Consider the following 25,157-nt stretch of genomic DNA (forward strand, 5'->3'; position numbering starts at 1 on the left):
TTGATCTACCAACCGATGAGGAGATAGAAGAAACGTTTCAACAAAGAAACGAGAGAAATAAAAACACAGACCAAGATGAGTTAGAGAGAGATAGTGAGACAGACGGAGATGAAATATCTGATTGTGATTCCGATTTCAACGGTATGGAGAACCTATGGGATACTTTAATCAATTCAAGTGAACCTTACGGTAACACTGTAGAACACTTGAATAGGATATTAAAAGCCCTTCCAAAAAGAGTAAGCACGCGATCTCATAAGGAAGTTGATAGATTTGATCAAAGAGTTCACGATAAGAAACAATTAGAAAAGATAGACAAAGTATTAAACTCGCATTTGGTAGACCCTGATATCGATGAAGAGATTCTAATGGAGAATTTGGAAAGAATGAGAGCTCATATCCGAAATATAATTAAAAAGAAAGAGAGTGCGGCTAAAAATTAGAGATGGTGCAATAAACGATACTACATATAAGTTTAACCAAAGGAGGAAAAGAAACATCTTAAAGTAATTACTTGCTAACTTGATACAAGTTTTATATACTTAAGCTAAAAAAGCCAAATATTATGAAAGATTATATTTCTTTACAGGATATTTTAATGTATGATAATATTAATGTTTGTTGTTTTGGTTATATGAGTTTACATGACATGAAAATTATAAGGTACCTAATCAATGTGTTATACCTACCTACTTAACAAAATTAGGGATTGCAAACCGGATTGATTTTCAATCCGGCCGGATCCGGCCGGATTTTGGCCTCAATCCGGCCGGATCCGGCCGGACCGGATCCGGTTAGGTATAAGGATATTAAAGTTAATTAAATGACATACTTTTCAAGTTTTATGCGTTATATGAGAATCAAAGGGTATTTTTACAAATGTATTCATAAAACAACAATTTGAAGTTAATAAGAAATAACTTTTTAACAATAAAATAAAACTAAGTATTAAAAAGTGTCACATAGTCAATCTCAATTTAAAAATAAAATTTGAAGTCTAAGTCATTTATTAATTTTATTATATTTAATCATTCACATTCTGCTCAAATTTATACGTTTACAATAAAAATATAAATTTGATTAGATTCCAAAGCCTGTTAATGGGATAATTATGGGATGGGAAATGGAACTCCTTGAAAGGACAAGTTTTCGTAACTGTTCTTTGATGGAATTATTTGTAACGCTGACATCCATTCTAGTAACAAGATATTTTACTTTTAACCAGAATTGTATGAAAAGCGCCCCAATATTATCTTGCTTTAATTTTTTATCCGTGAAAATAGTTTTATAGCCTAAATCACAAATAAATAAATAACTCAAGAATAAATATTTGGGGACAATTTTATACAGATCGACCTACTCGTAGCCCCAAACCAAGCAAAGCTTGTAATATGGGTACTAGCTAGCTCTAGGTAGTACTACTGCGCGACGATATATATACGTATAGTATATTGATAAATTCATGCTTATATACGTAGAAAACACCCATAACTCAGGAACAAATATCTGTGTTCATCACACAAATAAATGCCCTTACCGGTATTCAAACCCAGGACCATCGGCTTCATAGGCAGGGTCACTGAATGGTCACTCACTAGGCCAGACCGGTCGTTACAAATGCCTTCCATGGCATCTCCATCCTTTAATTTTTACTTCTAATTATCGTGCCGATTCGTGCCACCAACATGAAAGAAGAGGAAATCCTCTTCTGTTCTCAATCATCGTCATATTAAATATCTTCTTATCTTACTAAATTTGGATTTTTTCATTCGTTCTTTAACTCTGTTTAACTTCTTTCTTCTATCCGTCGCCTTTATCTCACCTAAAACGCGCAGTGGGTGCTGCGTGCGGTCTTTTTTCTATTTTCCCGGATCCGGTCCGGATCCGGTGATTTCAACCGGATCCGGTAAGCTCCTAAAAAGTGCCGGTTCCGGCCGCATTACCGGATCCGCCGGACCGGATTGCAATCCCTAAACAAAATGTATAAAAATCGTTAATTATATTTTTTCTAAACCAATTTTCTTTTATTCCGGTTTTGATTTAACTAAAACGACCCCTATAAAAACTACCCCAAGTTTTACCGTAAAGGGACAAGGGGTCATCAAACACACTATAAAAGAAAACTAAACCCAATTGAGTATTAAAACTGGACACTTAATCTCAATACAAAGTGTTCCATTATTAATTGCATTTTATAGGAGACTACGTTATTGTTTTGCTTCGGAACAAAGAGTTATCAATGCTCCTAGAGTTGTAAAGTGTAATACTTAATAATATATGCCATAAGTATATAGTACATTGTAGGAGAGGATGGAACACCGCTAAAAGATGGACGAGTCGTTTGAGGGCCGACACGTTAGTGGAGGCCCTCAAATAATACGAGCCCATCTTTAGCGTTTCCGGCCGAGGCATTACATAGTGCTTTTCACGACTACTGCGAGGAAATAAGAAAACATTTGCATAACTATAAGTACTTGCCCGCGATTTCTCAGGTAGCAAATTACTAGCCACTGCCTGTGCTGTCTCTTGAATTTCGGTAGGCGTCAGTGTAAGAATATCATTTTCTTCACTAGATGAACTCATTTTTATAGCGAGCGTAGATATACGCGTTTCTTGTATTTTTTAGTCTTATATTATATATTTTATTATGTATTTTTCTAGTCTTTAACACAATTTACACTATCCAATTCAGTAAGTATTTTCAAATCCCGCCTTTTTTACTTTTTTTATCACTTTTAAGAGGCGTTTTTCTGTTATTTGCTTCAAACCGACTCTAAACTTAGAAGCGTTTTTGCTAAAAAAAAACCACAAACAGCTACAAAAGTACAAAACGCCTTAAGCGTGAACTGAATGGATAATTGTTAAAAAAAATGAACTGAATGGTTTTGACATTCCTTTTTTTTTTAAACAAGAAATTGGTCCTATAAATAACCTTATTTTATTTTTGAAGGAAAAAGTTGCGCCTAAAAAGACCTTTTATTGATTTTTATGTTTTAAATGATACTCATTGCTGTAGCGAACCGTCACCAATGACAGATGATGATAACAATGAAACATTGTAGTAGTGGTGGTTCAGGTGCTACAGCTATTGCCTACTTTCCAGCTTGGTTTTAGACCATCTATTGCCACATTTCCGAACAGTGGCGTGAAAAATACTGTCATTGAACATAACGTAACATAATTTACGTGACTGTACAGTGCCCTGCTACCACATCCAACGGCTCCACCAAATTTGCAGAAAGTCCCCCGATCTATCAAAAATGTTTAGCTCAGGTGGAACTTCCCAATTTAATCACGATGGTTAGCGTGTTGAAGGAGCGCCCAAACACGCTAACGCACATCTGTCTTATTAGGGACTAACCAATCTCATGAGCGAGCGTGAGCGCGGCAATGCGCTCGGGCACGCGTTCGTCGCCGTTCCCTGTGGCGTGCGCGATGGCTAACGTGTTGAATGAACGCCCGAAATGCCGCCGGTCGCAGAGCCCGCCCGCTGAGCCGCCCACTCCGCCACCCAGCGACGTGAAGCTGATGACAAGTCAAAGATGTTTCTTAAGGTATAAAAGAAAAGCTTAAAGTCACAGTGAGTGACCATTTAAAAGCAAATATGGCGTCGAAACTCGGTAGCACATGCACGAGGGTGCAAATGGTGCAATGCTCTCCTTCTGTAAAGCTGCAATAGAATCTGTAGAGTCAGGAACGCCTGACTGTGTCACATCACAGGCTGTGACTGCTCTTTTTGGGTTCTGGTCACGTTGTTACGCTCCCTAGCCAACGAAGTGAAACTGGTGAATGGGGTGAGGACCCACAGATTATACAAGGTCTAAACTGACTTTTTTGGAACCTAGCAAAAGTCTGTAGTCCGCAGCAACGGCCGCCGATCTTGTCTAGCTGATGCATCTAACTGAAAAAATACCTTACCTCATCTTACCTTACCTCAGTTAGTCCTCAAGTCAGCGTCGACACAAATTACGTCGATATACCTTGCTCCGGCCATACACCAAGAGCTTCAGAGCGTCATCGAATACACACAATTGTTTCTTCTAACACTAGGACCACGTCCTTCACTGATAAACCTGCGAGATTTCAGGGGTGTATGTAACTTACCTCAGCCCAAGCGTCCTGTTATGGAACGAGTGTCCCGAGAACGCGATACCGAGACAGACCTCGTTCAATCGGCGTAAGCGCGAGAATCGCTTGAGATAGTCGCGGCCGTCTATCGAGTGCTTCTCAGCGTCGCCGAATACTCGCGCGTTCGTCTCTTCAGACGCCAGAACTAGGATGTACTTCACTGAGAAACCTGCGAGGAGTCATTAGAGTAACTTGGTATTTTTACACATTTTATAGTTCATCTAAGTTAACTTTGCACTGACTTGAAAAGAAGAACGTGAGCTGAATAGAAGAGAGGGAGGGTCATTATAAACTTCATATTTAAGTATATATAAATTTGACGTGAATGTTGACATGCTTGCATAGAGTAATATAAGTAAAGAAAGATTGGTGGCAAACGTCAAGTAGTGGAACTATCAGTACCCCTACTTGACACCAGATGTCACAAGTAGGTACTGACGAAAAATGTACTACTAAAACAATTTACAACTAATATTATAAGCAGAAGGGGTTGAAAATAGACTTCCAGTTAATCCGGTTATAATATTAGCTAAAAATGGTTGAGCATTAGTGTTTTCGTTCGCCGAGACATCTATTGTCAACTAGCAGTACTGATAAATACCGCTACATGACGCTAGATGTCGACTACGAAATAGCGCGCGTTTTAGTAAGAAAACTGATGTTTGGAGTTACCACTCTTTCACTCCAGGATCACTCCATATATTAAATTAAATTTAAACCATTTCCTGGTCTGATTCAGTTAAAATTTGGAGTATCTACCTACTTCCGTGATTCAGATGACAATGCAAAAAAATGTTAACATGGAGCTGATGATGAACGTAGTCAAAGCATCTATGATGGAAAAACTCAAACACATTGAGTTTAGGCTCATTAGAAAGGTTTCGAGTTCTTGATAGACATGAGAAATAGAAAAAGGAGAAGAAGTACCTACAGTCAAAAATAAAGGATTGTGTTACAAAAATTGTTTTTAACGGTTGTTTTAAATTGACAAACTGCTCATTAGTGTAGTGGAGACGACCCTCTGATATTGGCCAATTTGGACCTACAGGTGACATTGCATATGTAGGTACAAAATAAATAAACGGAACCAATTTTTTCTAATAATTAAAATGCTCACCAATGTTATCCGGCATACCGTCCTCGTCGAAGTCTGCGTTTCTGATGATGATGTCTGCTTGGGCCACCGCATGCACCTGTAGCATGCACAAATACAATAAGAAAACAATTGTACCTAGTCAATTTACTTATTTATGTAGTGATGAAAGTGCAGGTCGCAGCGGAGCGGTTGCACTGCTGGATGGGTTGCACTGCCATGTCAATAGAAGAATCCAGGTCTGTTCCGATCGATAAAAGTATAGGAACGGCGTAAAATCTACAGGATTGGCCACTTGCTCAGTAAACTCCAGGCTTCTTTGAGAAGCAGTTAGAAATGTACTTAAAGCAAAGACGATGATTATATTAAATCACTCATTGACAGCTAGCAGACATTCCCAGCCCTAGGTCCCCCGTTTTATACCCACGTGCCATACGGCTCTCGGCCTGATTCAGGCTGTCGTGAGTGTACTTATCGTAGAACTCTTTTGGTGGTCTGCAGGAGCAACTTAAAGACCCGTAAGTCGCGGATCTGCTAGTCATCTTACAGCGACTCAAAACATGGCCCACGGAAGCGTTTTAAAAACAATTCTTGTTGGCTGGCTGAACGTAGTTGTTGTCGGTTTTCCGTCGGGTATCACGTACCCTGTGGCTCACAGTGTGGTTAAGGCTGCCGTAAGTGTCCTTGTCTGCCAGCACCCAGCAAGAGCAACTCAAAGGCCCTTACCCTGTTGCGGATCTGCCATCTCATCATATTAGCGCGCACCATTACATGGTCCACGCAGGTGTGAGATTTTTCATATTCTAAACCTTGTAGTTGTCCCTATAATAAATACATTACTTTGAGCAATAACTAACTGGTCTTAATTAAATACTGCCTTACATCCTTATTTCCTATTTTATTAATGATTATATACTAAAGTAAATCTGACACAGGCGTTGTCAATAAGCTCCTTGTTGGCTGGCAGACTCTAGCCTTGTTACGGGTTTTCCGTCTTCTAACGCGTACCATGCGGCTCGCAGCGTGGTTCAAGCTGCTGTGGTCTTATGGAACATCTCCTTTCTCGGCCAGCAGCGAACAACTTACATACCCTTACCTTGTTGCGGGTCTGCCATCTTATAGCGGCTCACAACATGGCCCACGCAAGCGTTGTCAAAAAACTCCTTGTTGGCTGGCAAACCTCACTCTTACGGGTTTCACGTTCTAGCACTTACCATGCGGCTCACGGCATGGTTCAGGCTGCCGTGCGCGTCCTTATCGAAGAATTCCTTGTCAGCCAACAACAGCAAGTCGCAGATCCGCGCCCGCGCCGTGCCTGGCGGGGGATCCTCTGTCTCTAGCATCGATTTCGCGTCGACGCGGCCAACCTTCTACAAAGTATTATGTACCTAAAGTTAACATTGCTGATTTCTCTCGGGATAAGAGTCACGCATTTCAGCCATGACCGTTGTCACAACACCTATCCACTATATTTTATGTCGTCAGAAGACTTGCGAAAATCGACCAATCACCGCGTAATAAACACGCGACGATTGATTGTCAGTATCAAACATTGTTTTTTTTACAAGCTTTAATTTAATTTCACCTGTCCCATTATGTCGGGTGACAATGCAATGCAATATTATGGTATCATTCGAACTGATCTGATGATGGAGACAGAACGTGGCTATAGGAAAACAACGCAACCTAATTATGTTTGGGGTTTTTTTAGAATTTTCTCGATGTGTATTAATTGTATGTGGAAAGAAAAGTACAGTCAGCGATAAAAGCTTGTAGGTACCTAAAATGTTTTTTTTGCCAAAAACTTACGTTTTTATCTCTTTCTTTTTGTTCCTTATTTCGTGGGTAATACGGACTGTATCCTAGTACTGTGCGCAAGAGCATTTGCCAGATCAGGCCAGACGGTTAATCAGTGGATTTATTTACGGATTAACTACTATTTCTGTGGCCCTAGTACGAAATGTCAGTCACCTGTTCACCTGTACAAATTCGCGGCGCGGGCGTGTGCTGACGAAACTGCCTCCTTCGAACGGCCCGAACATCTTGCGGGGATCGTCCCGGTTGTATGGGTCTGCGTAGAGGGTGCGGTTACCTGAAAAGTATGGTGACCTAAGACCTTGGTCTCTGGTTAACGCTTTAAGCCGACCACTGACTAACAGTCCGCCGGACGATAACAGCCTGTCAGTTAGAACAAAAATTTGACAGTTCCGAACAACTGACCGGCCGATATCGTCCGGCGGACTGTTAGTCAGTGGCAATGACCTTATTAATTAATATAGACGCGTGACGTTCATAGTTGCCAAAACTAAAATGTGATCCAGCACCCATACACTTGCAAAAACTTACACACTGTTATACTGTATATGTGCACAACGAGTAATAGAGATAACCGAATACAGTTAACACAGCTGTGCAAGCGAGACCCCTATATTTTTCGCATTGCACGAGGTGCGACAGAGATAAACTTATAACATTATGCATATGTGTAGGCGAGACTTACATAGTTCTTACAATGTCGTCTTGAAGTTATGTCATTTAGATTTAGATTTTTTATTAATATCTCGATTTGATATTACCTAAACGTAGTTCGTCTCTCTCACGCAAATATATGAGCGAGCGAGTTGCACTGAGATTAATATCGAATCATTGAGTATCATATTTTAAAACACGAAATTGACCCTCGTTTTATACTTCTGAAACCCTGGTCGAGTATTCGCCATGTTAAACTAAAGATCGCGTCAAAAAAACCAGTATAAAGATATGGTCTCTGTTTACGCATGGCAGTAGGGATCTCGAGGTCTCAATTAAAATGGTTCGTCCAAAAAGACACGCTTGGCAAGAGCGAATAACCAGTACTAGGTACTCCTAGTATGTATTTATATTCCAATCGTTTACCGAGCGCACGATTCAAAAGAACCAATGTAAAAGTGTGAACCCTGTTTATTCATCATAGTTACAACAGATACACGGATTCACTTATATTGGCCAAGTTGTAAGTCATGGGAATACCTACGCGGCTTCAACGTTGGTCTTTAGGTAGCGTCAGGAAATAAATAAATATGAAATTGAAATAAATAGGCACTTCGTTTATTCATTTATATGTTTACAAAAATGAAAATATATCTGTATAACAATATTAACATGCTTTAACATATTAAAATTTGAAAATGGTGTTTAGTTTCGTTTTTGAGAAAAAAAAGTGTGAGTAATTTCCTCCAAACATTATTACTTTAATTTTTTACCGCTTACTTATAACCATTTTTATTAGAAAAATTGCAATACGTGGTATTTTTTTAAATCAAATTCCCTATCGTATGCGATTTTTTTAAAGCGAAATCAACAATGTCCCACTTTTTTCGATTTAAGACCACAAGTGTGTCCATATATTAGAATTTTCAATTTAAAGTATTCATTCAGATTTTCATCAACTGCTTAGAACCTTGATGCTCAACAAATAGGACAAGTTAAGGAATTCCGTTCTGTTTATCATCAGCAGTTCCACTACACTAATTGCCACTTTTTGAATGAAAATGCTTAATTTGCAGACAAAAACTACAAAAATTATTATTATATTAAGCCGCAATCCGATGATTGATTGACATAATTGTTCTTCCAGAAGGAGGTTCGTGGGGTACGTATTTGACTTTTGTACGGTCGTATAGAGGGTGGGCTCATGACCCCCAGAAAATTCCGACTTGGTCTACCGTCTTTGGTCACAAAAATGTTGGACGGCCCGGCTAAGCGGTGGGAGTTAGAGGGAGGGTGCTCGACCAAATGTCATAGAAGGACCCTGGCAGTTTTTGAAACCACAATTTATTTTTCAAAACGGCGGATTCAAAATGGCGTTCGGTTTCCAAGTTTGTCGGTGGTGGAGGGCCGAAGGCCCGGAGCCTCCACCCTGACTCCCGAAACGCGAGGCCGAAGGCCGAGCTGCGTGAATGCGGTGCTTCCAAGCGTTCTACTAACAACAACACGACAACAACAACTACACAACACGCGCACAGGGCAAAATCTAGTAACTATATGTATAGGTACCTATAAGATTTTAAGTGTTTCCTCAATTCCTTTTGAATTCCATCATCAGAACTGAACTTCTAAAAAATGTGATAAAGTTGTAAGTAGGTACCTATACGAAAACTTTTAATTTAAAAAACATAATAAATCGGTTCCTAAATAACGGAGTTCTTAGGTAACAAACATAAAAAAACATACCCGACTAGAGAAACTCATCCCTTTAAATAGTCGATTAAAAAGGTGAGGTAAAAATTCAGCTGAAACAATTATGTACCCTCAAACAAAGAAAGTTTGTTTCGCTGTTGACGTTTTGTTACTTTTTTCAAGTTTGGATCAATTTTATGAAGGTAATGTATCCTGACGTCACAATATTTGTCAACTATTGCTTTTAAAAGTAACAATCTGTGATTTAATGTAGCTGGTTGATCGAATGCATGGTCACTTAAGTTTAATAAAATATTTGAATTTACAAAAGATTTCAAAATATTTATTTTTAATTTCATTGTGTCACTTTCTCGTGCAAAATAGACCGATTTATTATCAGCATTAAACTTTTTTATTGTAGTTTCCGCTTTTGCGCATATTTTAAATAAATCGCAGGATGGGTAGCACAAACCTCCCATATCTTTTATTGAGATAAGTTTGTGAAAGTCGAGTTTCATGTTTGTTAAAAGGGCGCTGCAACATGTCTCACATTTAACAGTTTTGATGAGGGCTCGTGCTACCCATCCGGCTATGTACCCTACGATTTGCTCCGCAGAGACCGACAATTTGGACGGGTTATCGAGGAGTTCATTTAACACATAGACATTGTCCTCTGCAGTGGAATCACTTTTTTCAATTTTGTTTTTAATTTTTTTTACGCGCAGATATGTGCTTGCTTGAGTGACTTTGTGTTTTTCTAAGTTCCCACAGACCATTTGTTCCTCATCATCAAAATCAAATAAATTTCTTTCTGTCGTTTGATTAATGCTATCCGTGGCCGAAGAACAGGTAAGGAGGGGAAAGTTGTCTAGTGGAATACAATTCCCAGAAAAAGAAGAGCGCAGTTCTAAGTGACCTAACACCTTGCGATAACTTCCCCGAAATTGTGTCACGTTTGGATTGTTATTATAACCACCTTGTCTGCGGAGTACACCGAATAGCAATTCCAAATGGTCTTGACTCAATTTATATGTCGCTATATATTTCAATTTGTTATTATTATCAATCAATGTTGAATATAAATGTTTTAAGCTCTCAATGCAAATAATGAAGCCAATGAATCCGGTTTTACATGTCGCGTCAATAATTTTTTGTTTTGTAATTTTCATAACGATTTTTTTTTTGATGGTCCGCCTTGTTTTTGAAAATATTTGCAAAGAACATATGTACTTTTTAATTTTGTCGAATAAATCATAGAAGTCATTTTTATTATCGGGACAAATAGGTTTTTTAAATCCAAAGCGACCACGTTTTCGTGAGTTCATAATATCAAAAATATTATTAAAATTTTCAATAAAGTCTACCGTAGCTTTACTATTTTCAAAACTTGAAGAAGATAGCAGTTCAGTACACAGTGTCAATGCACTGGCAACACTTTGACTTAAAAGTTGTGTAGCGAGTTTCACCTTCATGATTTGATTTCTAAATTCAATGTGCCTCGGACTTAATTTATTGGCAAAATTTAGAGTTTCGCTTGTCTGAAGTTTCAGTAAGTTTACTAAAAACTGCCACTTTATTTCACCACCTGTACCATCTAGAATTAGCCGTTTTGACTCAAAAGTGTTCCGAACAAGTTTGATCATGTGACAAGGATCTAAGAATACTGCTACGTCCAAGTCACATGCTGGTGATGGATGTTTAAAAGTGGTTTTTAAGTTTTGCATGTTGTCTAGTTGACAACCTAATAGGTTCGCAGCATTTATATTACAGCGACAACCATCAAAAGTCAAAGCCACGACATCGACTCCAACATCCCAGCACTTAACTAAGCACGTCGTTATGAGGTTTGCTCGACATTCCGCCGTGAGGCCGTGTACAAAATAATATCCTACCGGTAATTTCCAGTTTTCGTTAAGGCTCACCAACATCATTACATAAGCTTGAGATGCAATTTTGTCGTTATCTAAGCATCCGATCCCTTGGTCGACTAACCCCAATGACTTTCGGCCATTCCACAAAGGTTGTTGACGTATGGCCATTTCATCTACCATAAGCGTGCATAGCATTCTCTCTCCAGAACCTGTGTATTTTTTTTTAAGACGTCAAAAGCTTCCGCTGTAAAGCCCGGCGAAGCATCCGTTTTTTCATACCACTTACTAAGTGTTCGTGGATGAGGAAGGGCATTATTAAATATCTTTCTTACATATTTATAACCCATCGGGGAGTAAAAGTTTAATGTTAGAGCAAATTTTCTTAAATTCTGGCTAAATGGCATTCGTCGATTTTTATTTTTATTTTTCACCATTTGTTTGTACAAATCAGCAGCTTCAGCTTTTAACCACACTTCTCTAAAATGGTCTTCGGGAATCTTCATTTTCGCCTTTAACTTTAATAATGCATCTCGTAGACTGTCACATTTTTGTTTTAGTCTTTTGTTTATGTTTTTTAAGTTTTTGTTTTGTTTCGCCAATTTAGTTTTAGCTGCTTCGGTCTTGCGAAGTCGTTTTTTCAAATAGGCTTTGCGGGGGCTATCAAAAATGGATTCCATGTCTGATATATCGACGTTAATTAAGGAATTCGGCGTCACGCATCTCATAGCGGCCTAAAATAAAAGATTTAATAAAATACATTGTAAACAAATTTTATAAGCCAAGTAAATATCTATCTACTTTTATACTTACACCGTGGGCTGGAATAACCCGAAAGATTTTAACAGTGTATTCCTGATTATATTTAAGAGACCATCAACGTGCACACTAGTCACAGTTACAGCTATATAATCGTGATTATTTAAATTTAACGAACGATATTGAAAAAAGGGGGCCGCTACGTAATGTGTATTTAAGTATCTTTTGAATACATCAGGCTAGTTTTTATGTAGCTGGATTCGTCAATCTACGCGTCCAAAGTTAAAACGGCCGTTTTTGTTTTGAGTTCCAAGATCGACGAAACTAGTTTGATGTATTCTAAAGGTACTTAAATAGCGGCCCCCTTTTTTCAATATCTTTCGTTAAATTTAAATAATCACGATTATTTAGCTGTAAATGTTACGAAAAAACAAATAAAAATACGTTTTAAGTAGTAGTTTTATGAATAAAATTTATTTTTTGCGAAAAAATAGATTAAAAGGAAAATAAAAAACAAAAAAAAAAAAATTATTTGGCGAAATTGACAAAATGTTATATGACATATTTCCCCTTCTTTTGGCCTCAGAAATATGTAGTTAAAATCTTTCGGGTTATTCGAGCCCACGGTATATAATAGACTTCCTTCGTTATTATTCGAAAAAAAAAAAGATTTTTGCTGGCAGAAACTCACGGCCTACGGTATTTTCCTCTCAGCTCTTGTAATTTCATTTTAGACCACAGAGAGGTTTTCATTTGCTCAACTTACAATATACATAATTATAGTAATTAAATATAAAATAATGAAAGTCAAATAAAAATAACGCGGTACCCGAAAAAAAGGAACAGCGCCTTTTGTAATTCTTCTTCTTCCTTTGTTGGTGGTGTACATATGTTCCGGTTTGAAATGTATTGAACATATTCTGCTATTTTTGGTACATGTCCACTCTGGATCCCTTCTTTGATTACGGACGACAGTGAGCCACTTATTTCTCCATAATTCATCAGCAGGAAATCTGTACATGGAGTTTATACTACTACTACATACTTGCAACATCCGGTTTTAGGTATGTAAATGCAAGATATCGTTATTAAAACACACATTCTATAAGTACTTAGAGCATTTAATAACTGGAGTGGCCTTTAAGACCTTTACCCCTTTGCCGAAAAACTTTCACAATAGGGTATTATACTGTATTTAAAATAAATTATTTTACACCATGCATGAAATAAAGCACCAGATAATTATTAGAAAAACACAGACAGGAGTTATTTTTAAACACAAGTTCTATTTAATAAATCGGATAGAAATATAAAAAGTAGGTGAGTTGACCGTGACGTCACGATGTAATGTTTCATACAAATTCCATATTAGCAAATCGTTTTGACAGTTCTAAAAAAGTAACTGATTTGACTAATAGGAAAATACCCTATTATTGTGCAAACTGGCTATTTGTACGTTACGTACAAATCATGTAGTTGACGTCCCCTCCCCCGCAAATATCAAATCAAATCAAATCAAAAATGTCTTTATTGCAAGATTATGGTACATTTACAATAGTAAAGTAAAGATGTTACAATGTTTATCAGAACACATAATCTACCCGTCAGAGCATGCAATAGGTTCATCTCCTTCATCTCTTCAGTACTGAATAATAGAGTCTGGCTACTGAAATATTACACAAATGTTTGGCGGGAAATTCAAAAAATCTTGGGCTGGTCACACTTTGTGTAGTAGGAATTATAGTTTTGATACTAGAAAATATTTTTTATTTCTGTGCACATGTAAGGTACCTAAGGATATAAGTTAAATATACGTTGACGTGCACTCAAAGTCAGCTCACATAATTTCTACCACTATGTAAAGTACAGTCAACGATAAACACATATGTTAACACTTTCTCACCATATACCATTGTAACAAGGCGAAAAATGAAATGTAGTGTAAATAAGATCTAGCTCGATAATACCGTAATATTAATCCATCACCAAAAAAATACATAAGTACTATGCCAAATATGCTAAAAGCTAAGTATCAAAATATTTATAGAGCACCAACCTCCGAATTTGTTTACATTTCTTTAGGAGTTGTAAACATTGCAGTTTTTCGTTATACAACGCTACACGTCGACTTCGCACATTGTCGTAATTATTTACGAGCTTAAATAATACTTTGCGAACCTCACTCAGTATAGACATTATTAATATTATTTAAAATAAACCCCTTATAAACCGCAAACAATTTGAATGAATGACATAAATTGACAACTGACTTTTAGCTTTTTTTTTTAATCATAGACAATTGGTGATACAACAACGAAATATCTGTCAACAATTTTTGGCTAGCCAGACTCTACCTATAATAATATCTAGCATTTTTACATTTAGATTAGAGGAACATTAATTATTACATGAGATCATTAAAATTATAATCAAAATATTCATTTAGATTATAAAAACTTGTTTTTATGAGTATGTTCTTTAATGTAGTTTTAAATGTTGTTCCTGACATCATTTTAATGTAGTTTGGCAAATGATTGTATATTTTAATACTAGTGTAATACATCCCTTTACGTACCATTGTCAACTTTGAGTCAGGAACTTGTAAGTTGAGTAAATACTTATTTCTAACAGGCCTGTTTGTTTGTTTAACATGAAATTCAGAGGCGTTGTTTTTGATAAAAATACAGCATTGCCAAATGTAAATACTAGTTAGGGTTAGTAAACCTTGGGTCTTGAATATATTCCGACATGAATCGTCGTCTCTCAATCCAAAAATAATTCTAACACATCTCTTTTGTAGGATGAAAGTTGATGAGGCATTTACAGAGTTTCCCCAGTAAATGATACCATAGTTTAGAATGCAATAGATATAACCATAGTATGCTAAAGTCGCAGTTTTTGTGGTTGATACATTTACAAGTACTTGCAGTCCATAACAGAATTTTCTTATTTTACTATTAACCATCTCAATGTGTTGTTTCCAATTCAGATGACTATCAATTACGACGCCCAGAAATTTGTATGATGAAACTTCTTCAATTTGGGTACCTTCGTAATTAATATTCAGCTGAATTGGTTTAGCTTGTTGAGGTCTGAATTGGATATATTTAGTTTTAGAGAGATTTATTTTAAGATTAAGAGTTGAAAGCCAATGTATAATTATTTCTAGGGTCTTATTTATCGTTGCCTCGTGTTCAGATCTGCTTAGTCCCTTTCCCAATATCAATACAGAAGCGTCATCTGCATAAAGTGTGCTGAGATGCGGATTTATTCTAGAGAATTGATTAATATAAATGAGAAAAAACAGTATCCGCAGACTGTTTCGTAAAGAAAATGACAGCGATGACATCTCTGTTACTAAATATGCTCTAAGATTCTATAGTTTCAAGGACTAGGAGCACATGATTTTAAAAGTTGCATATTTATAATTTTTTTGCTGACTCTACAATGCATGAAGCACACATGCATACTTGACAGCGACGCTCGGATAAACGTGTTTCTCACATGGGTAATGCATTATTTAGCTATCCCTCTCACTCACTCACTCTTTAACAACAAAGATAATATTAAATTTTATTTACAAATAATATTGTTTTCAAATGTTATAACAGTACTTACGAATGGAAAGTGATTCCGTGAGCTTTGTTTTTATGTTTCGAGCTATTGAAACATTCGTAAAAGGCGCAACACGGCATTGTTTCGCAATATTTAATAGACGGTTAAGGACGATTATGACAATGTTGACACGTTGGCGTCACCCGTACGACTGACTCAAGATAGGTTCCGGAACCTATATTTAATGGCTCACGATCGTGCGCCTGGTACCATATCTACCTCTTTTTACTTACATCCATGGTCAGTGGTCGGCTTTAGCTGCGTTCAGCGTCACCTTTTAAGGGAAGACAGCCACATTTCTATAAAATGTGACGCTCACGAGTCACGTCACAAATTAAGGTAAAATTGTTTGTGTGACTTCCATATTCGAATGGAAGTTCCTTTCGTTTAACTGGTATAATATGTTAAATTGAGTGACTAGGTCACACGTTACGACCGGGAAAGTGCTAAAATGAACGAGCAAAACAAAGTACAAACATTACCCAAGTTAGGTCAACTCCTACGAGAGAAAAGCGGCGACCCCAGGTCCAGCGCATTTTTAATCCAGCGTATTTCGCTAGCCGTGCAAAGAGGAAACGCCAGCAGCGTGCTAGGTACATTTAGCCGGGTACCTAAGCTATGGCCTAATAGCATATAATACCCTTAATTTTTATATTTACCTAGTTATAAGTTTGTAAATTTCTGTACCTATTTAATTACCATTAAAGACATATAGAGTATGTAGTTACCCAAATGTAAGACCCCGTAAAAATGTCCATCCTGTCCAATATATCCCTCAGCGGCGCCAGCAGACGGCGCCATCAAGGGGAACCCTGAAGCCAGTGCCACGTCACCAGGTGCGAACGCCTTGATCACTCTTTCGTCTAGGTCAGGGTCTAGGTAGATACGCGAGACTTTGGTGAGCTCGGATGACACTGAAAATAGTTTTTGTGCAATGACACGAAGGTGACACCCGTAAAGGTTTCGACTTAAAGATCATTTACACGGCGCGAGCGATTGCATGTGCAATATAAACATTGCTAACTAAAGAGAACAAGGAATTCAGTCGTTCGACTAAACACCGCAGTGTAACGAAAATCGCAAGCAAGTACTCGATCGGTCTAAATGGGACCTTAAGGTAAGAAGTCATGGCAAAGGTAATCTAGTAAGCATATATATAGTTGCAGGCATCAGACTAGTCAATAAGTAGTACACATGCAGGTCATTTCATGAAGACAGCAAAACTTATAAATCCTAATTGATATTGGGCGACACCCCAGAAAATAATTCATTCTAACCAAATTTAGCAGTAATTAATTATTCTCGCGACTGTATGTTCTTTTGCAAGATTGCTTGTTAACAACTCACGTGCATTTTACAGCGAGGTGCGCAGTGCTTGATGTGCAGTGCACGAATATTGAGGTAGCGGCACATTCGCATCAGATCAAATGACGCATCATCAGACCTGATCAACTGAAATTTGAAAACATACCTATTGGCACCATTTTCAGACATAGCAAGTGTTGCTCGGCACCGAACTTAGCCACGATCACAGAGTACCCCGGCAAATTGCACCAATAACTGTAACTACTGAGATCTATCTCCTCTCCCATGACACAGATAACGAGCAACAGCGTCAGCGATACGCACATGGCAAAATTTTGAATTTTTGTATTGTTTACACTCTCTGAAGCTTCATTGTCAGTTGACAGTTGGTGGACAGAAGAATTGCCTTTTTAAATTGTTTGTGATCATGGTGTCATGATTTGAAAGGTAGAGTATTTAAGTAGTTAAAATGGCTCTGTGAGCCAAATTTGAGGTCTTGGCTCCCCCATTTTGAAAAAATATCTAAAATTGAATCAACAAGACCTGGTCACCATATTTCACAAGAAATGGTTCAGAAATGCGACCTGGAGCAGGATTCAGATTTTAACGGGACCTGGACAGTAGACCCGAAAATTATATCAGTAATCATCATCATGATATTCATCGCATCGTATCACATTTGCAACCATACTGCATCTCATAATAATTAAAATGATCCCTAGACATAAAATATAATATTTGTCGTGAAAGGGGTTTCAGACAGGTCTTCATTAGCAGTTCCATTTCACCAAATAGCATTGTTTAAATGGAAATGTTTGATCTTCGCATAAAAAATCGCTATAAGAGTTGATAAGTTCCCTCAATTCCTCATGAGATGTTGCTTAAAAACCTAACTTGCTGAACAAACTTAAGATGACATATATTGCCAAACATAAAATTCGTGTCGTTGAGGTATTCCGTTCTGGTCTACAACTCTATATTAGCAGTTACACTTCATTAGAAGTCACTTTTTTTTAATGTAGGTACTTAAATGCTTGATTTGTTGATAAAAATACCAAAATCACTAACATATATGCCTATAGACTTGAGGAGTTCCCTCGATTCCTCATGAATTCCATCATCAAAACTGGATTTTGACAGAAATGGGACAAAATTGTAAATATAAGTACCTATGTACTTTCAATCAAATACATAATTTTCAACATCGGCTGAGAAATCACGGAGTTCTGACAAATGTTAAATCAAAAATTAATTAGAGAAAAAAAAATGAAATGTAGACCTACTTTCGACCACCAGCTCACTGAATAGTATACAAAGATATGAGTTACAGCTATGAGAATTACGGCGTTTGATGATGATGAGATATCCTTTAGCATAGTGAGTCCTTAGAACCCTTAGATCATTTTAGGAACGGGAGCCACCTTGATTTTTGGTGCGGTGTGGTTGAAAGGTTGAGGATGATTTGTCCCATACAATCATAAATTTATGAAAGCATCTGTTTAGGTTTCTGCATTAAGTTTGGTGTCATTATCGAGTAAATAAATATGCTTGATTTGTTGATAAAAATACCAAAATCACTAACATATATGCCTATAGACTTGAGGAGTTCCCTCGATTCCTCATGAATTCCATCATCAAAACTGGATTTTGACAGAAATGGGACAAAATTGTAAATATAAGTACCTATGTACTTTCAATCAAATACATAATTTTCAACATCGGCTGAGAAATCACGGAGTTCTGACAAATGTTAAATCAAAAATTAATTAGAGAAAAAAAAATGAAATGTAGACCTACTTTCGACCACCAGCTCACTGAATAGTATACAAAGATATGAGTTACAGCTATGAGAATTACGGCGTTTGATGATGATGAGATATCCTTTAGCATAGTGAGTCCTTAGAACCCTTAGATCATTTTAGGAACGGGAGCCACCTTGATTTTTGGTGCGGTGTGGTTGAAAGGTTGAGGATGATTTGTCCCATACAATCATAAATTTATGAAAGCATCTGTTTAGGTTTCTGCATTAAGTTTGGTGTCATTATCGAGTAAATAAATAGAAAAAAAAGAGAAATGGACTAATAATTACATTATTTCGTATTTTAAAGATTTTGCTGCCTATATATTTGTAAACACTCTTTAACATTGCTTATGCTCGGTGCACAACGTAATCCGATTTAAGGGACGTGTCTACGGGAAAAGGAGGAAAATAATTTAAATATTAGTCAATATTTACATTATTAATTTGTATTTTGAATATTTAATTACCTAAATGATTTCTGTCTTTTGATTTACTCGAAAATGTCACCAAACTTATTGCAGAAACCTAAACAGGTGCTTGTATAAATTTATGATTGTATGGGACAAATCACCCCACTTTTCATCCCAACCATATCAAAAATCAAGGTGGATCTCCTTCCTAAAATGATCTAAGTGTTCTAAGGACTCACTATGTATACTTAAAAGGGATCTCATCATCATCAAAGCCGTAAATTGCTTAGCTGTAGGCGCTGTAGCTCACATCGTTGTATCTTGTTCAATGAGTAGTCGAAAGTAGGTCTACATTTAATTTTTTTTTGTTCACATTAATGTAAAATAAATATGCCATATGTATACTTTTTATAACGAGGAATAATAGGGCTTTTTCATGAAATTTTTATTTTTTGTGTGCATATTAAAATAAGAAAAATATAGGCTTTTATTCGGAAAAAAATTAAATAGAAAATTTTAATTATTCATTTATTTCAAATTATTTATATGAAACCGTATAAATTAAATATCAGAAACGAATTTAGCATCCTTGAGTTACACGAAAATGATTCCAAACTTGACCACATAGCAAAACTTTATTTTTTACAAATTTCGGGGGGCACCCCCCCCTTAAGTCAAAATTTTGCATCAAAAATTCAATTGGCTCCCCTTCCTAAATCAATCTGTGAGTCAAAAGGAGCAACTCTGCAAAAGGAAATTCCATCATCATCATTTGCCGTATAATTAAGTGAACACCATCAGGGACTATACACAGTTCTGTTTCTCAATATTAATATCAACAAATCGTTAGAGACGAAGGAATTGATTGATTGACAATTTTTTTACAGCACATATGGTGCTACATTACCGCCCTAGGGCGGGATAAAGGACATTACGTGCCTATGACAAAAAATTAAAGGGCCATATGTACTGTAATACGCTGTACAATAAAAGCGCGAAAAGGTAATTCGCAAGTTGCAACTCGTGTCGATTTAAAACACTCCCTTCGGTCGAGTTTCAATTTATCGCCACTCGATGCGAATTCCCTACTTTTCGCGCTTGTATCGTAATGTACTATTATGATATAGCAGGCAAACGAGCAGACGAATCGCCTGATGGCAAGCGATTGTCGTCGCCCATGGACACCAGAGGGGTTAGATCGTTGTCGACCTGTGGGACAACGCTCTTTTATTGAAGGTTTTTATCTACGGCACTAGTCGTAAAGGTGTGTGAACTGTATGATAACGATGAGGTACGTAGCACACATGGAGAGCATGATGGTGGGCAGGCGCAGATCCAGAGGCAGGAGCCGCCACGCCTTGCGCAGGAGTGGCCGCGCTTCGATGTAGCGCAGGGTGCGAGCGGGTGATGATGTGTCTTCTGAAATCATACATAGTGTGACGTATTGTTAAGAGTTTTGGTTAGGTTTTATATTTGAATTTAATTTTTTTTCTATTAGAATCTTGTCACTGCAAATAATTGAATACGTTGCCATAACCTCGCCATAACAGTCTGAAAAACATCCTCATCATACCAACACCTATTATTGTAATTTTATCTGTAAATATATATAGTAATTCGTTTAATAATCGTTTCTGTGATTAGCGTGACCATCATACATAGTTACAACAGTGGGGAGGCAGTCCTGACTTCACGCAAACTCTGCTCAGCATTGCTCCGAGCAATTATTAGGGTTGAGACAACTTGACGTCCCTGTGCGTGCACGACCACAGAGATGATAATGACTTGAATTTTGACAACCCTAAATATCCGAAAGGGGTAGTGCCATAAGTAAGAAAGGGATATCATGATTCGACCCTGAATCGCTGTCAAACTTCAGTTTTGTAGGAAGTGTCCTTTCTGTACGGTAGTATTATTACATATTCTGTGGTTACAATAATAAATACTTCGTGTTATGGTTCCTCTACACGATGGCCCAACATATTGGCCCAGGTTCCACTACACGATGGCCCAACATATTGGCCCAATATGATGGGCCAACGTGTAGAGAGGGTAGTGGTGTCGGTTGGCTTATGGCGCGGCGAATGGCGATGGGTTGGCCGCGGTGTCGGTTTTTCGTCCGCACATAATTATGGTCCGTGGCGTATAGATAAATTGCTGCAACGGCTAATGCTTCCACAAGGTCATCTCGTTGGCCCAGCGCTGGGCTATCATGTAGAGGAGCCATAAAACGAAAGTGGTCTAACTACGCAAAATCGCCTTTCCATACGAATGTAGTCCTCATTTTCCTCTCTGGATATTAATAATACCTGTCTATACTGAAAATACTTTGACACAGTTTGACTTACAGTGAGTAAGCCCATTCATAATAAAAAAAAAACGGTACCGGCCAAAAATATATCAGCTTCAGGTTTTAACGGCAAACCTTTTTAATTAAGGCTCCTAGTTGACTACGGAACACTACAGAACCCTTAAAACGTTTGCCGTTTAAACCTGAAGGTACGTACCGTTATTTTTTTTTATTTTAATTTATATGAAGTAGGTACCTAAGTACCTAATTATTCATCGATTAGCAATTGGTAAATATGAACACGGGGTTCGAACTGATGACCTTCGGTTTCAAGTCTTATTCTTTGGTTTGACCGCACCTGACCCCTAGGCCACTTGCAGTCAAAAGTTAAAATAAATTAAAACCTCAAAACTAGTTACAGTTCAATACTGTGACTATGGTTCCACACGTTCAAAAGGAAATTAAATGTCAATACCAATGTTCCTTTTGGTTTACTCCGAGTTTTTTCTTCCATTTATAAACATGCCTTAGAACTACAAAAAAAAAACCGGCCAAGTGCGAGTCGGACTCGCACACGAAGGGTTCCGTACCATTATCTATAAAAACGGTCACCCATCCAAGTATACTGACCCCGCCCGACGTTGCTTAACTTCGGTCAAAGATCACGTTTGTTGTATGGGAGCCCCACTTAAATCTTTATTTTATTCTGTGGTTAGTATTTGTTGTTATAGCGGCAACAGAAATACATCATCTGTGAAAATTTCAACTGTCTAGCTATCACGGTTCGTGAGATACAGCCTGGTGACAGACGGACGGACGGACGGACAGCGGAGTCTTAGTAATAGGGTCCCGTTTTACCCTTTGGGTACGGAACCCTAAAAATACAGTACAAGACACATCTGAACGAAAAGAAATGTTAATTTTGAACCATAGTTAGAAGGTTTTACGGTACTAAAAAATCAAATGACCATTTGATTGATTTTTTAGTACCGTAAATGTTTATGCCTTGTCATAGTTAGGTACCTACTAATGATTCATTAAGTCATATCAAAGGGATTTTACACTAAGTAGGCGTTATGTCGGGCCACCGGAGTGTTCTTTCTTTTCTTTCTGTCTCCTGATTAAGTATAGGTAGCTATTAACTTACTGAAATACATAAATATTTGCGGCAGTATTGTGTATACACGGTGGCCAAAAAATAAGTGCATTCCCGTTGCCATGGAGGTTTTGGGATTATACTCAGCAACTTTTACTATGGGACCAACCCCGAAATCGCGAAAAAATAAATTTACCATCCCATAGCCCTATTGTCCCATAGTAAAAGTTGCTCAGTATCCCAAAACCTCCCTGGCAACGGAAATGCACTTATTTTTAGGCCACCCTGTATTTATCAACTTTACCTACCTTTTTCAGTCACAAGCCACTCATGCAGAATCATTTGAATCCCGTCAGTCTGAGCGGTTATCATCTCGGCGAATACCGCCGGAATGCAGATCTGCAGCGTAGCGTGCATCGCGTACACGTATGTTGATGATTTCATCAGCCATGACTGAAACAATATATTCATATTAAGAATTTAGGACCAAAGATAATAGATAGTTTCATATTTTTTACAGGTTTCAGATGGGCCTACTAACGCCATCTCTGTGCACATAGGTGAATTGTATATATATATATATATATGAGTTTTCAAGGTTACATTAATCTGTATCTCTGTATATTCTTTTTGTCTGTATCTATACATTTGCTACGGTTTAGTACAAATACGAGCGTTACTTGGCGTTACGAAATGCGTGATTTCATAATTAAGATCAAAAAATTGGGTACTACTAGCGCCATCTTGTGAAGGCACAATAAACTATAGGTTGCATAGGAACTTTGGGCTATTTAGTTTACATTAATCTTGATTTGCACATTCGTTATGTTGACATAAAAAAATTAGTCAACACATAACACAAGTTACACAAAGTTTCGGAATTTTAAAGCTACGGGAAAGGTAAAATATCGCCAAAGATTACATGGATATCAAGGACTACTAGCGCCACCTAGTAGGCTCCATATGAACTAAACATAGCATATTGATGTATTTGGAAAAGTTAAAAATGATTAATAATGTAAGCCATATGGAGTTGAATTCATAATACAATAAAAACTTACTTTAAATGTCTTCAATGAATGGAGATAGTTCCACATCACAAGCATAAATTTAGGAGAGTCGGTTAAAAACCCCCAAATGAACTGCAAAACAAAATTATCAATATTGATAACAAACTTAAAATATTACCAATATTACTAAGAAATTTTTATTTTAATGTTTATGAATTGTTGTCCAATTTCAATACAAATTAACACTTACCATAGCATCGTAACCTCCCCGAAATTTATCAAAAGAATCTGCAACAGCTTTATATTCAGTTTCTAATTGTTTCAAAGTAATTTCACGCTGCGATAGTTTAATTTTCAAATTCCTCATTCGAGTGTAAATGTGGTAGAACATAAGACTATTAACCACGGGTATAACGTCCAAGGCCAGCATAGGGACATGAACGAAAAACTGTAGGACCATTTTGCTACTGTCCGTGCATGTCGTCAACGAACAATACAACATTGCTCCATTTATTTTTAATGAGAACATCAATAATGTGTAAACCCAAGCCACCAACCCTATTCTATTAGAATCTGGTGCCACAATTAAGTCTGCCAAGAACTCACAAACGGTGTACTTCATCGAGATCAATATGCAAAAAGTCGGTATGTACTGCACGAATGTTATAAGTCTCCAATAATGGCCATTCCCTGTATCTGATGGCACCGCCGTGAATGTCAAAAATAAGGCCGACATCATGAAACAACCCATGATGATAGAAAACCAATGAGCTGCCGTTTTGAATCTTATATTTCTCACTTTTGTGCATCCGAATTTAAAACCGAAAACCGTTTGGTAAAGCGTCAGAAATGATAGCAGCGAATTTGGTACCCGTTGTTTCATCGCTTCTTGCACAAATATTCTTCTTACTCTCGGTTGAACTTGATACATGATGCAGGTGACAGTGAAGTGTAATATTGCAATTCAATTATATTTCAATTATTAGTAATGTGCTAAGTTATTACAATTTGTAAGATTGTACATTTTATTAGCCTACTGTTTATTTTTATTACAGGCTAGTACAGAAGATTACTTTTCATGCAAATACCTTATTAACTTAGCGCGTGTTTGTGTTTGTTCTTGTTGATGATATTGAGCATTAAGTAGATAGATACTGTTTTAATAAATTACATAATTTAATTTAGATATGTACCTACATTATTGATTGTAGTGCCATCTGTTGTGAATTACACGAACAAAAAAAATATAAGTAATTCATGCTTGACAAATGGTTTTGCTACTCGCAGCTAGATGGCGCTGTTATCAAAATTTTTAACAAATCATTTCTTCGTGCTTATTCCTAAATTCGAATTCAGTACACATTTTATTATACATGTAGATCAAAGACGTATGTAACTTCGTACTATCTATTCTTTTTGATGTAGATTAAACAATATATCAGTATTGCAACCAATCTTATCATAAGTGTTTTGATTGGTCAATCAACTAGCTAGATGAAGTGAATTCATTTTAGTATAGCTACTCATTAATAGATGACGCAATTAAGTAAACCTGCATTCCGGTGGCCGAAGTGAGACCTTCTTGTGAGTTTATTTAGAACTATAACTAGTGGCTCTGTGAGCT

The 25,157-nt window shown here is 37.2% G+C and overlaps 2 protein-coding genes across 2 annotated transcripts in view; both read right to left on the reverse strand.

Moving 5' to 3' along the window:
- Positions 1-17,311, reverse strand: part of LOC134800640 (disintegrin and metalloproteinase domain-containing protein 10-like) — a 28,813-nt gene extending 11,502 nt beyond the window's left edge. Inside the window, exons 1-7 of the mRNA XM_063773125.1 lie at positions 17,093-17,311; positions 16,350-16,535; positions 7,201-7,313; positions 6,436-6,591; positions 5,246-5,321; positions 4,105-4,297; positions 3,362-3,525 (exon numbers count right to left, since the gene is read on the reverse strand). Of these exons, the coding sequence (XP_063629195.1) occupies positions 3,362-3,525; positions 4,105-4,297; positions 5,246-5,321; positions 6,436-6,591; positions 7,201-7,313; positions 16,350-16,535; positions 17,093-17,252 (1,048 nt within the window). The 5' untranslated portion in view covers positions 17,253-17,311. The remainder of the gene's footprint in view (positions 1-3,361; positions 3,526-4,104; positions 4,298-5,245; positions 5,322-6,435; positions 6,592-7,200; positions 7,314-16,349; positions 16,536-17,092) is intronic.
- Positions 17,312-19,721: 2,410 nt separating this feature from the next.
- Positions 19,722-24,449, reverse strand: LOC134800937 (uncharacterized). Its single transcript, XM_063773468.1, has 4 exons — positions 23,784-24,449; positions 23,585-23,665; positions 22,832-22,976; positions 19,722-20,556 (listed from the first exon to the last, which is right to left on the reverse strand). The coding sequence occupies exons 1-4, from the start codon at positions 24,414-24,416 to the stop codon at positions 20,390-20,392; spliced, it is 1,026 nt and encodes a 341-aa protein (XP_063629538.1). The 5' UTR covers positions 24,417-24,449; the 3' UTR covers positions 19,722-20,389.
- Positions 24,450-25,157: the final 708 nt, after the last annotated feature.

Source organism: Cydia splendana, chromosome 20, assembly GCF_910591565.1.
Source record: "Cydia splendana chromosome 20, ilCydSple1.2, whole genome shotgun sequence".
Lineage (NCBI taxonomy): Eukaryota > Metazoa > Arthropoda > Insecta > Lepidoptera > Tortricidae > Cydia > Cydia splendana.

Excerpts from the sequence above, each read along its gene's own strand:
- LOC134800937 (XM_063773468.1), bottom strand. The coding sequence starts at position 24,416 with ATGAAACAACGGGTACCAAATTCGCTGCTATCATTTCTGACGCTTTAC. Across the intron at positions 23,666-23,783 it reads GGGGAGGTTACGATGCTATG|TTCATTTGGGGGTTTTTAAC; the intron begins GTAAGTGTTAAT and ends TTTGTTTTGCAG. Across the intron at positions 22,977-23,584 it reads ATTCATTGAAGACATTTAAA|TCATGGCTGATGAAATCATC; the intron begins GTAAGTTTTTAT and ends ATATTGTTTCAG.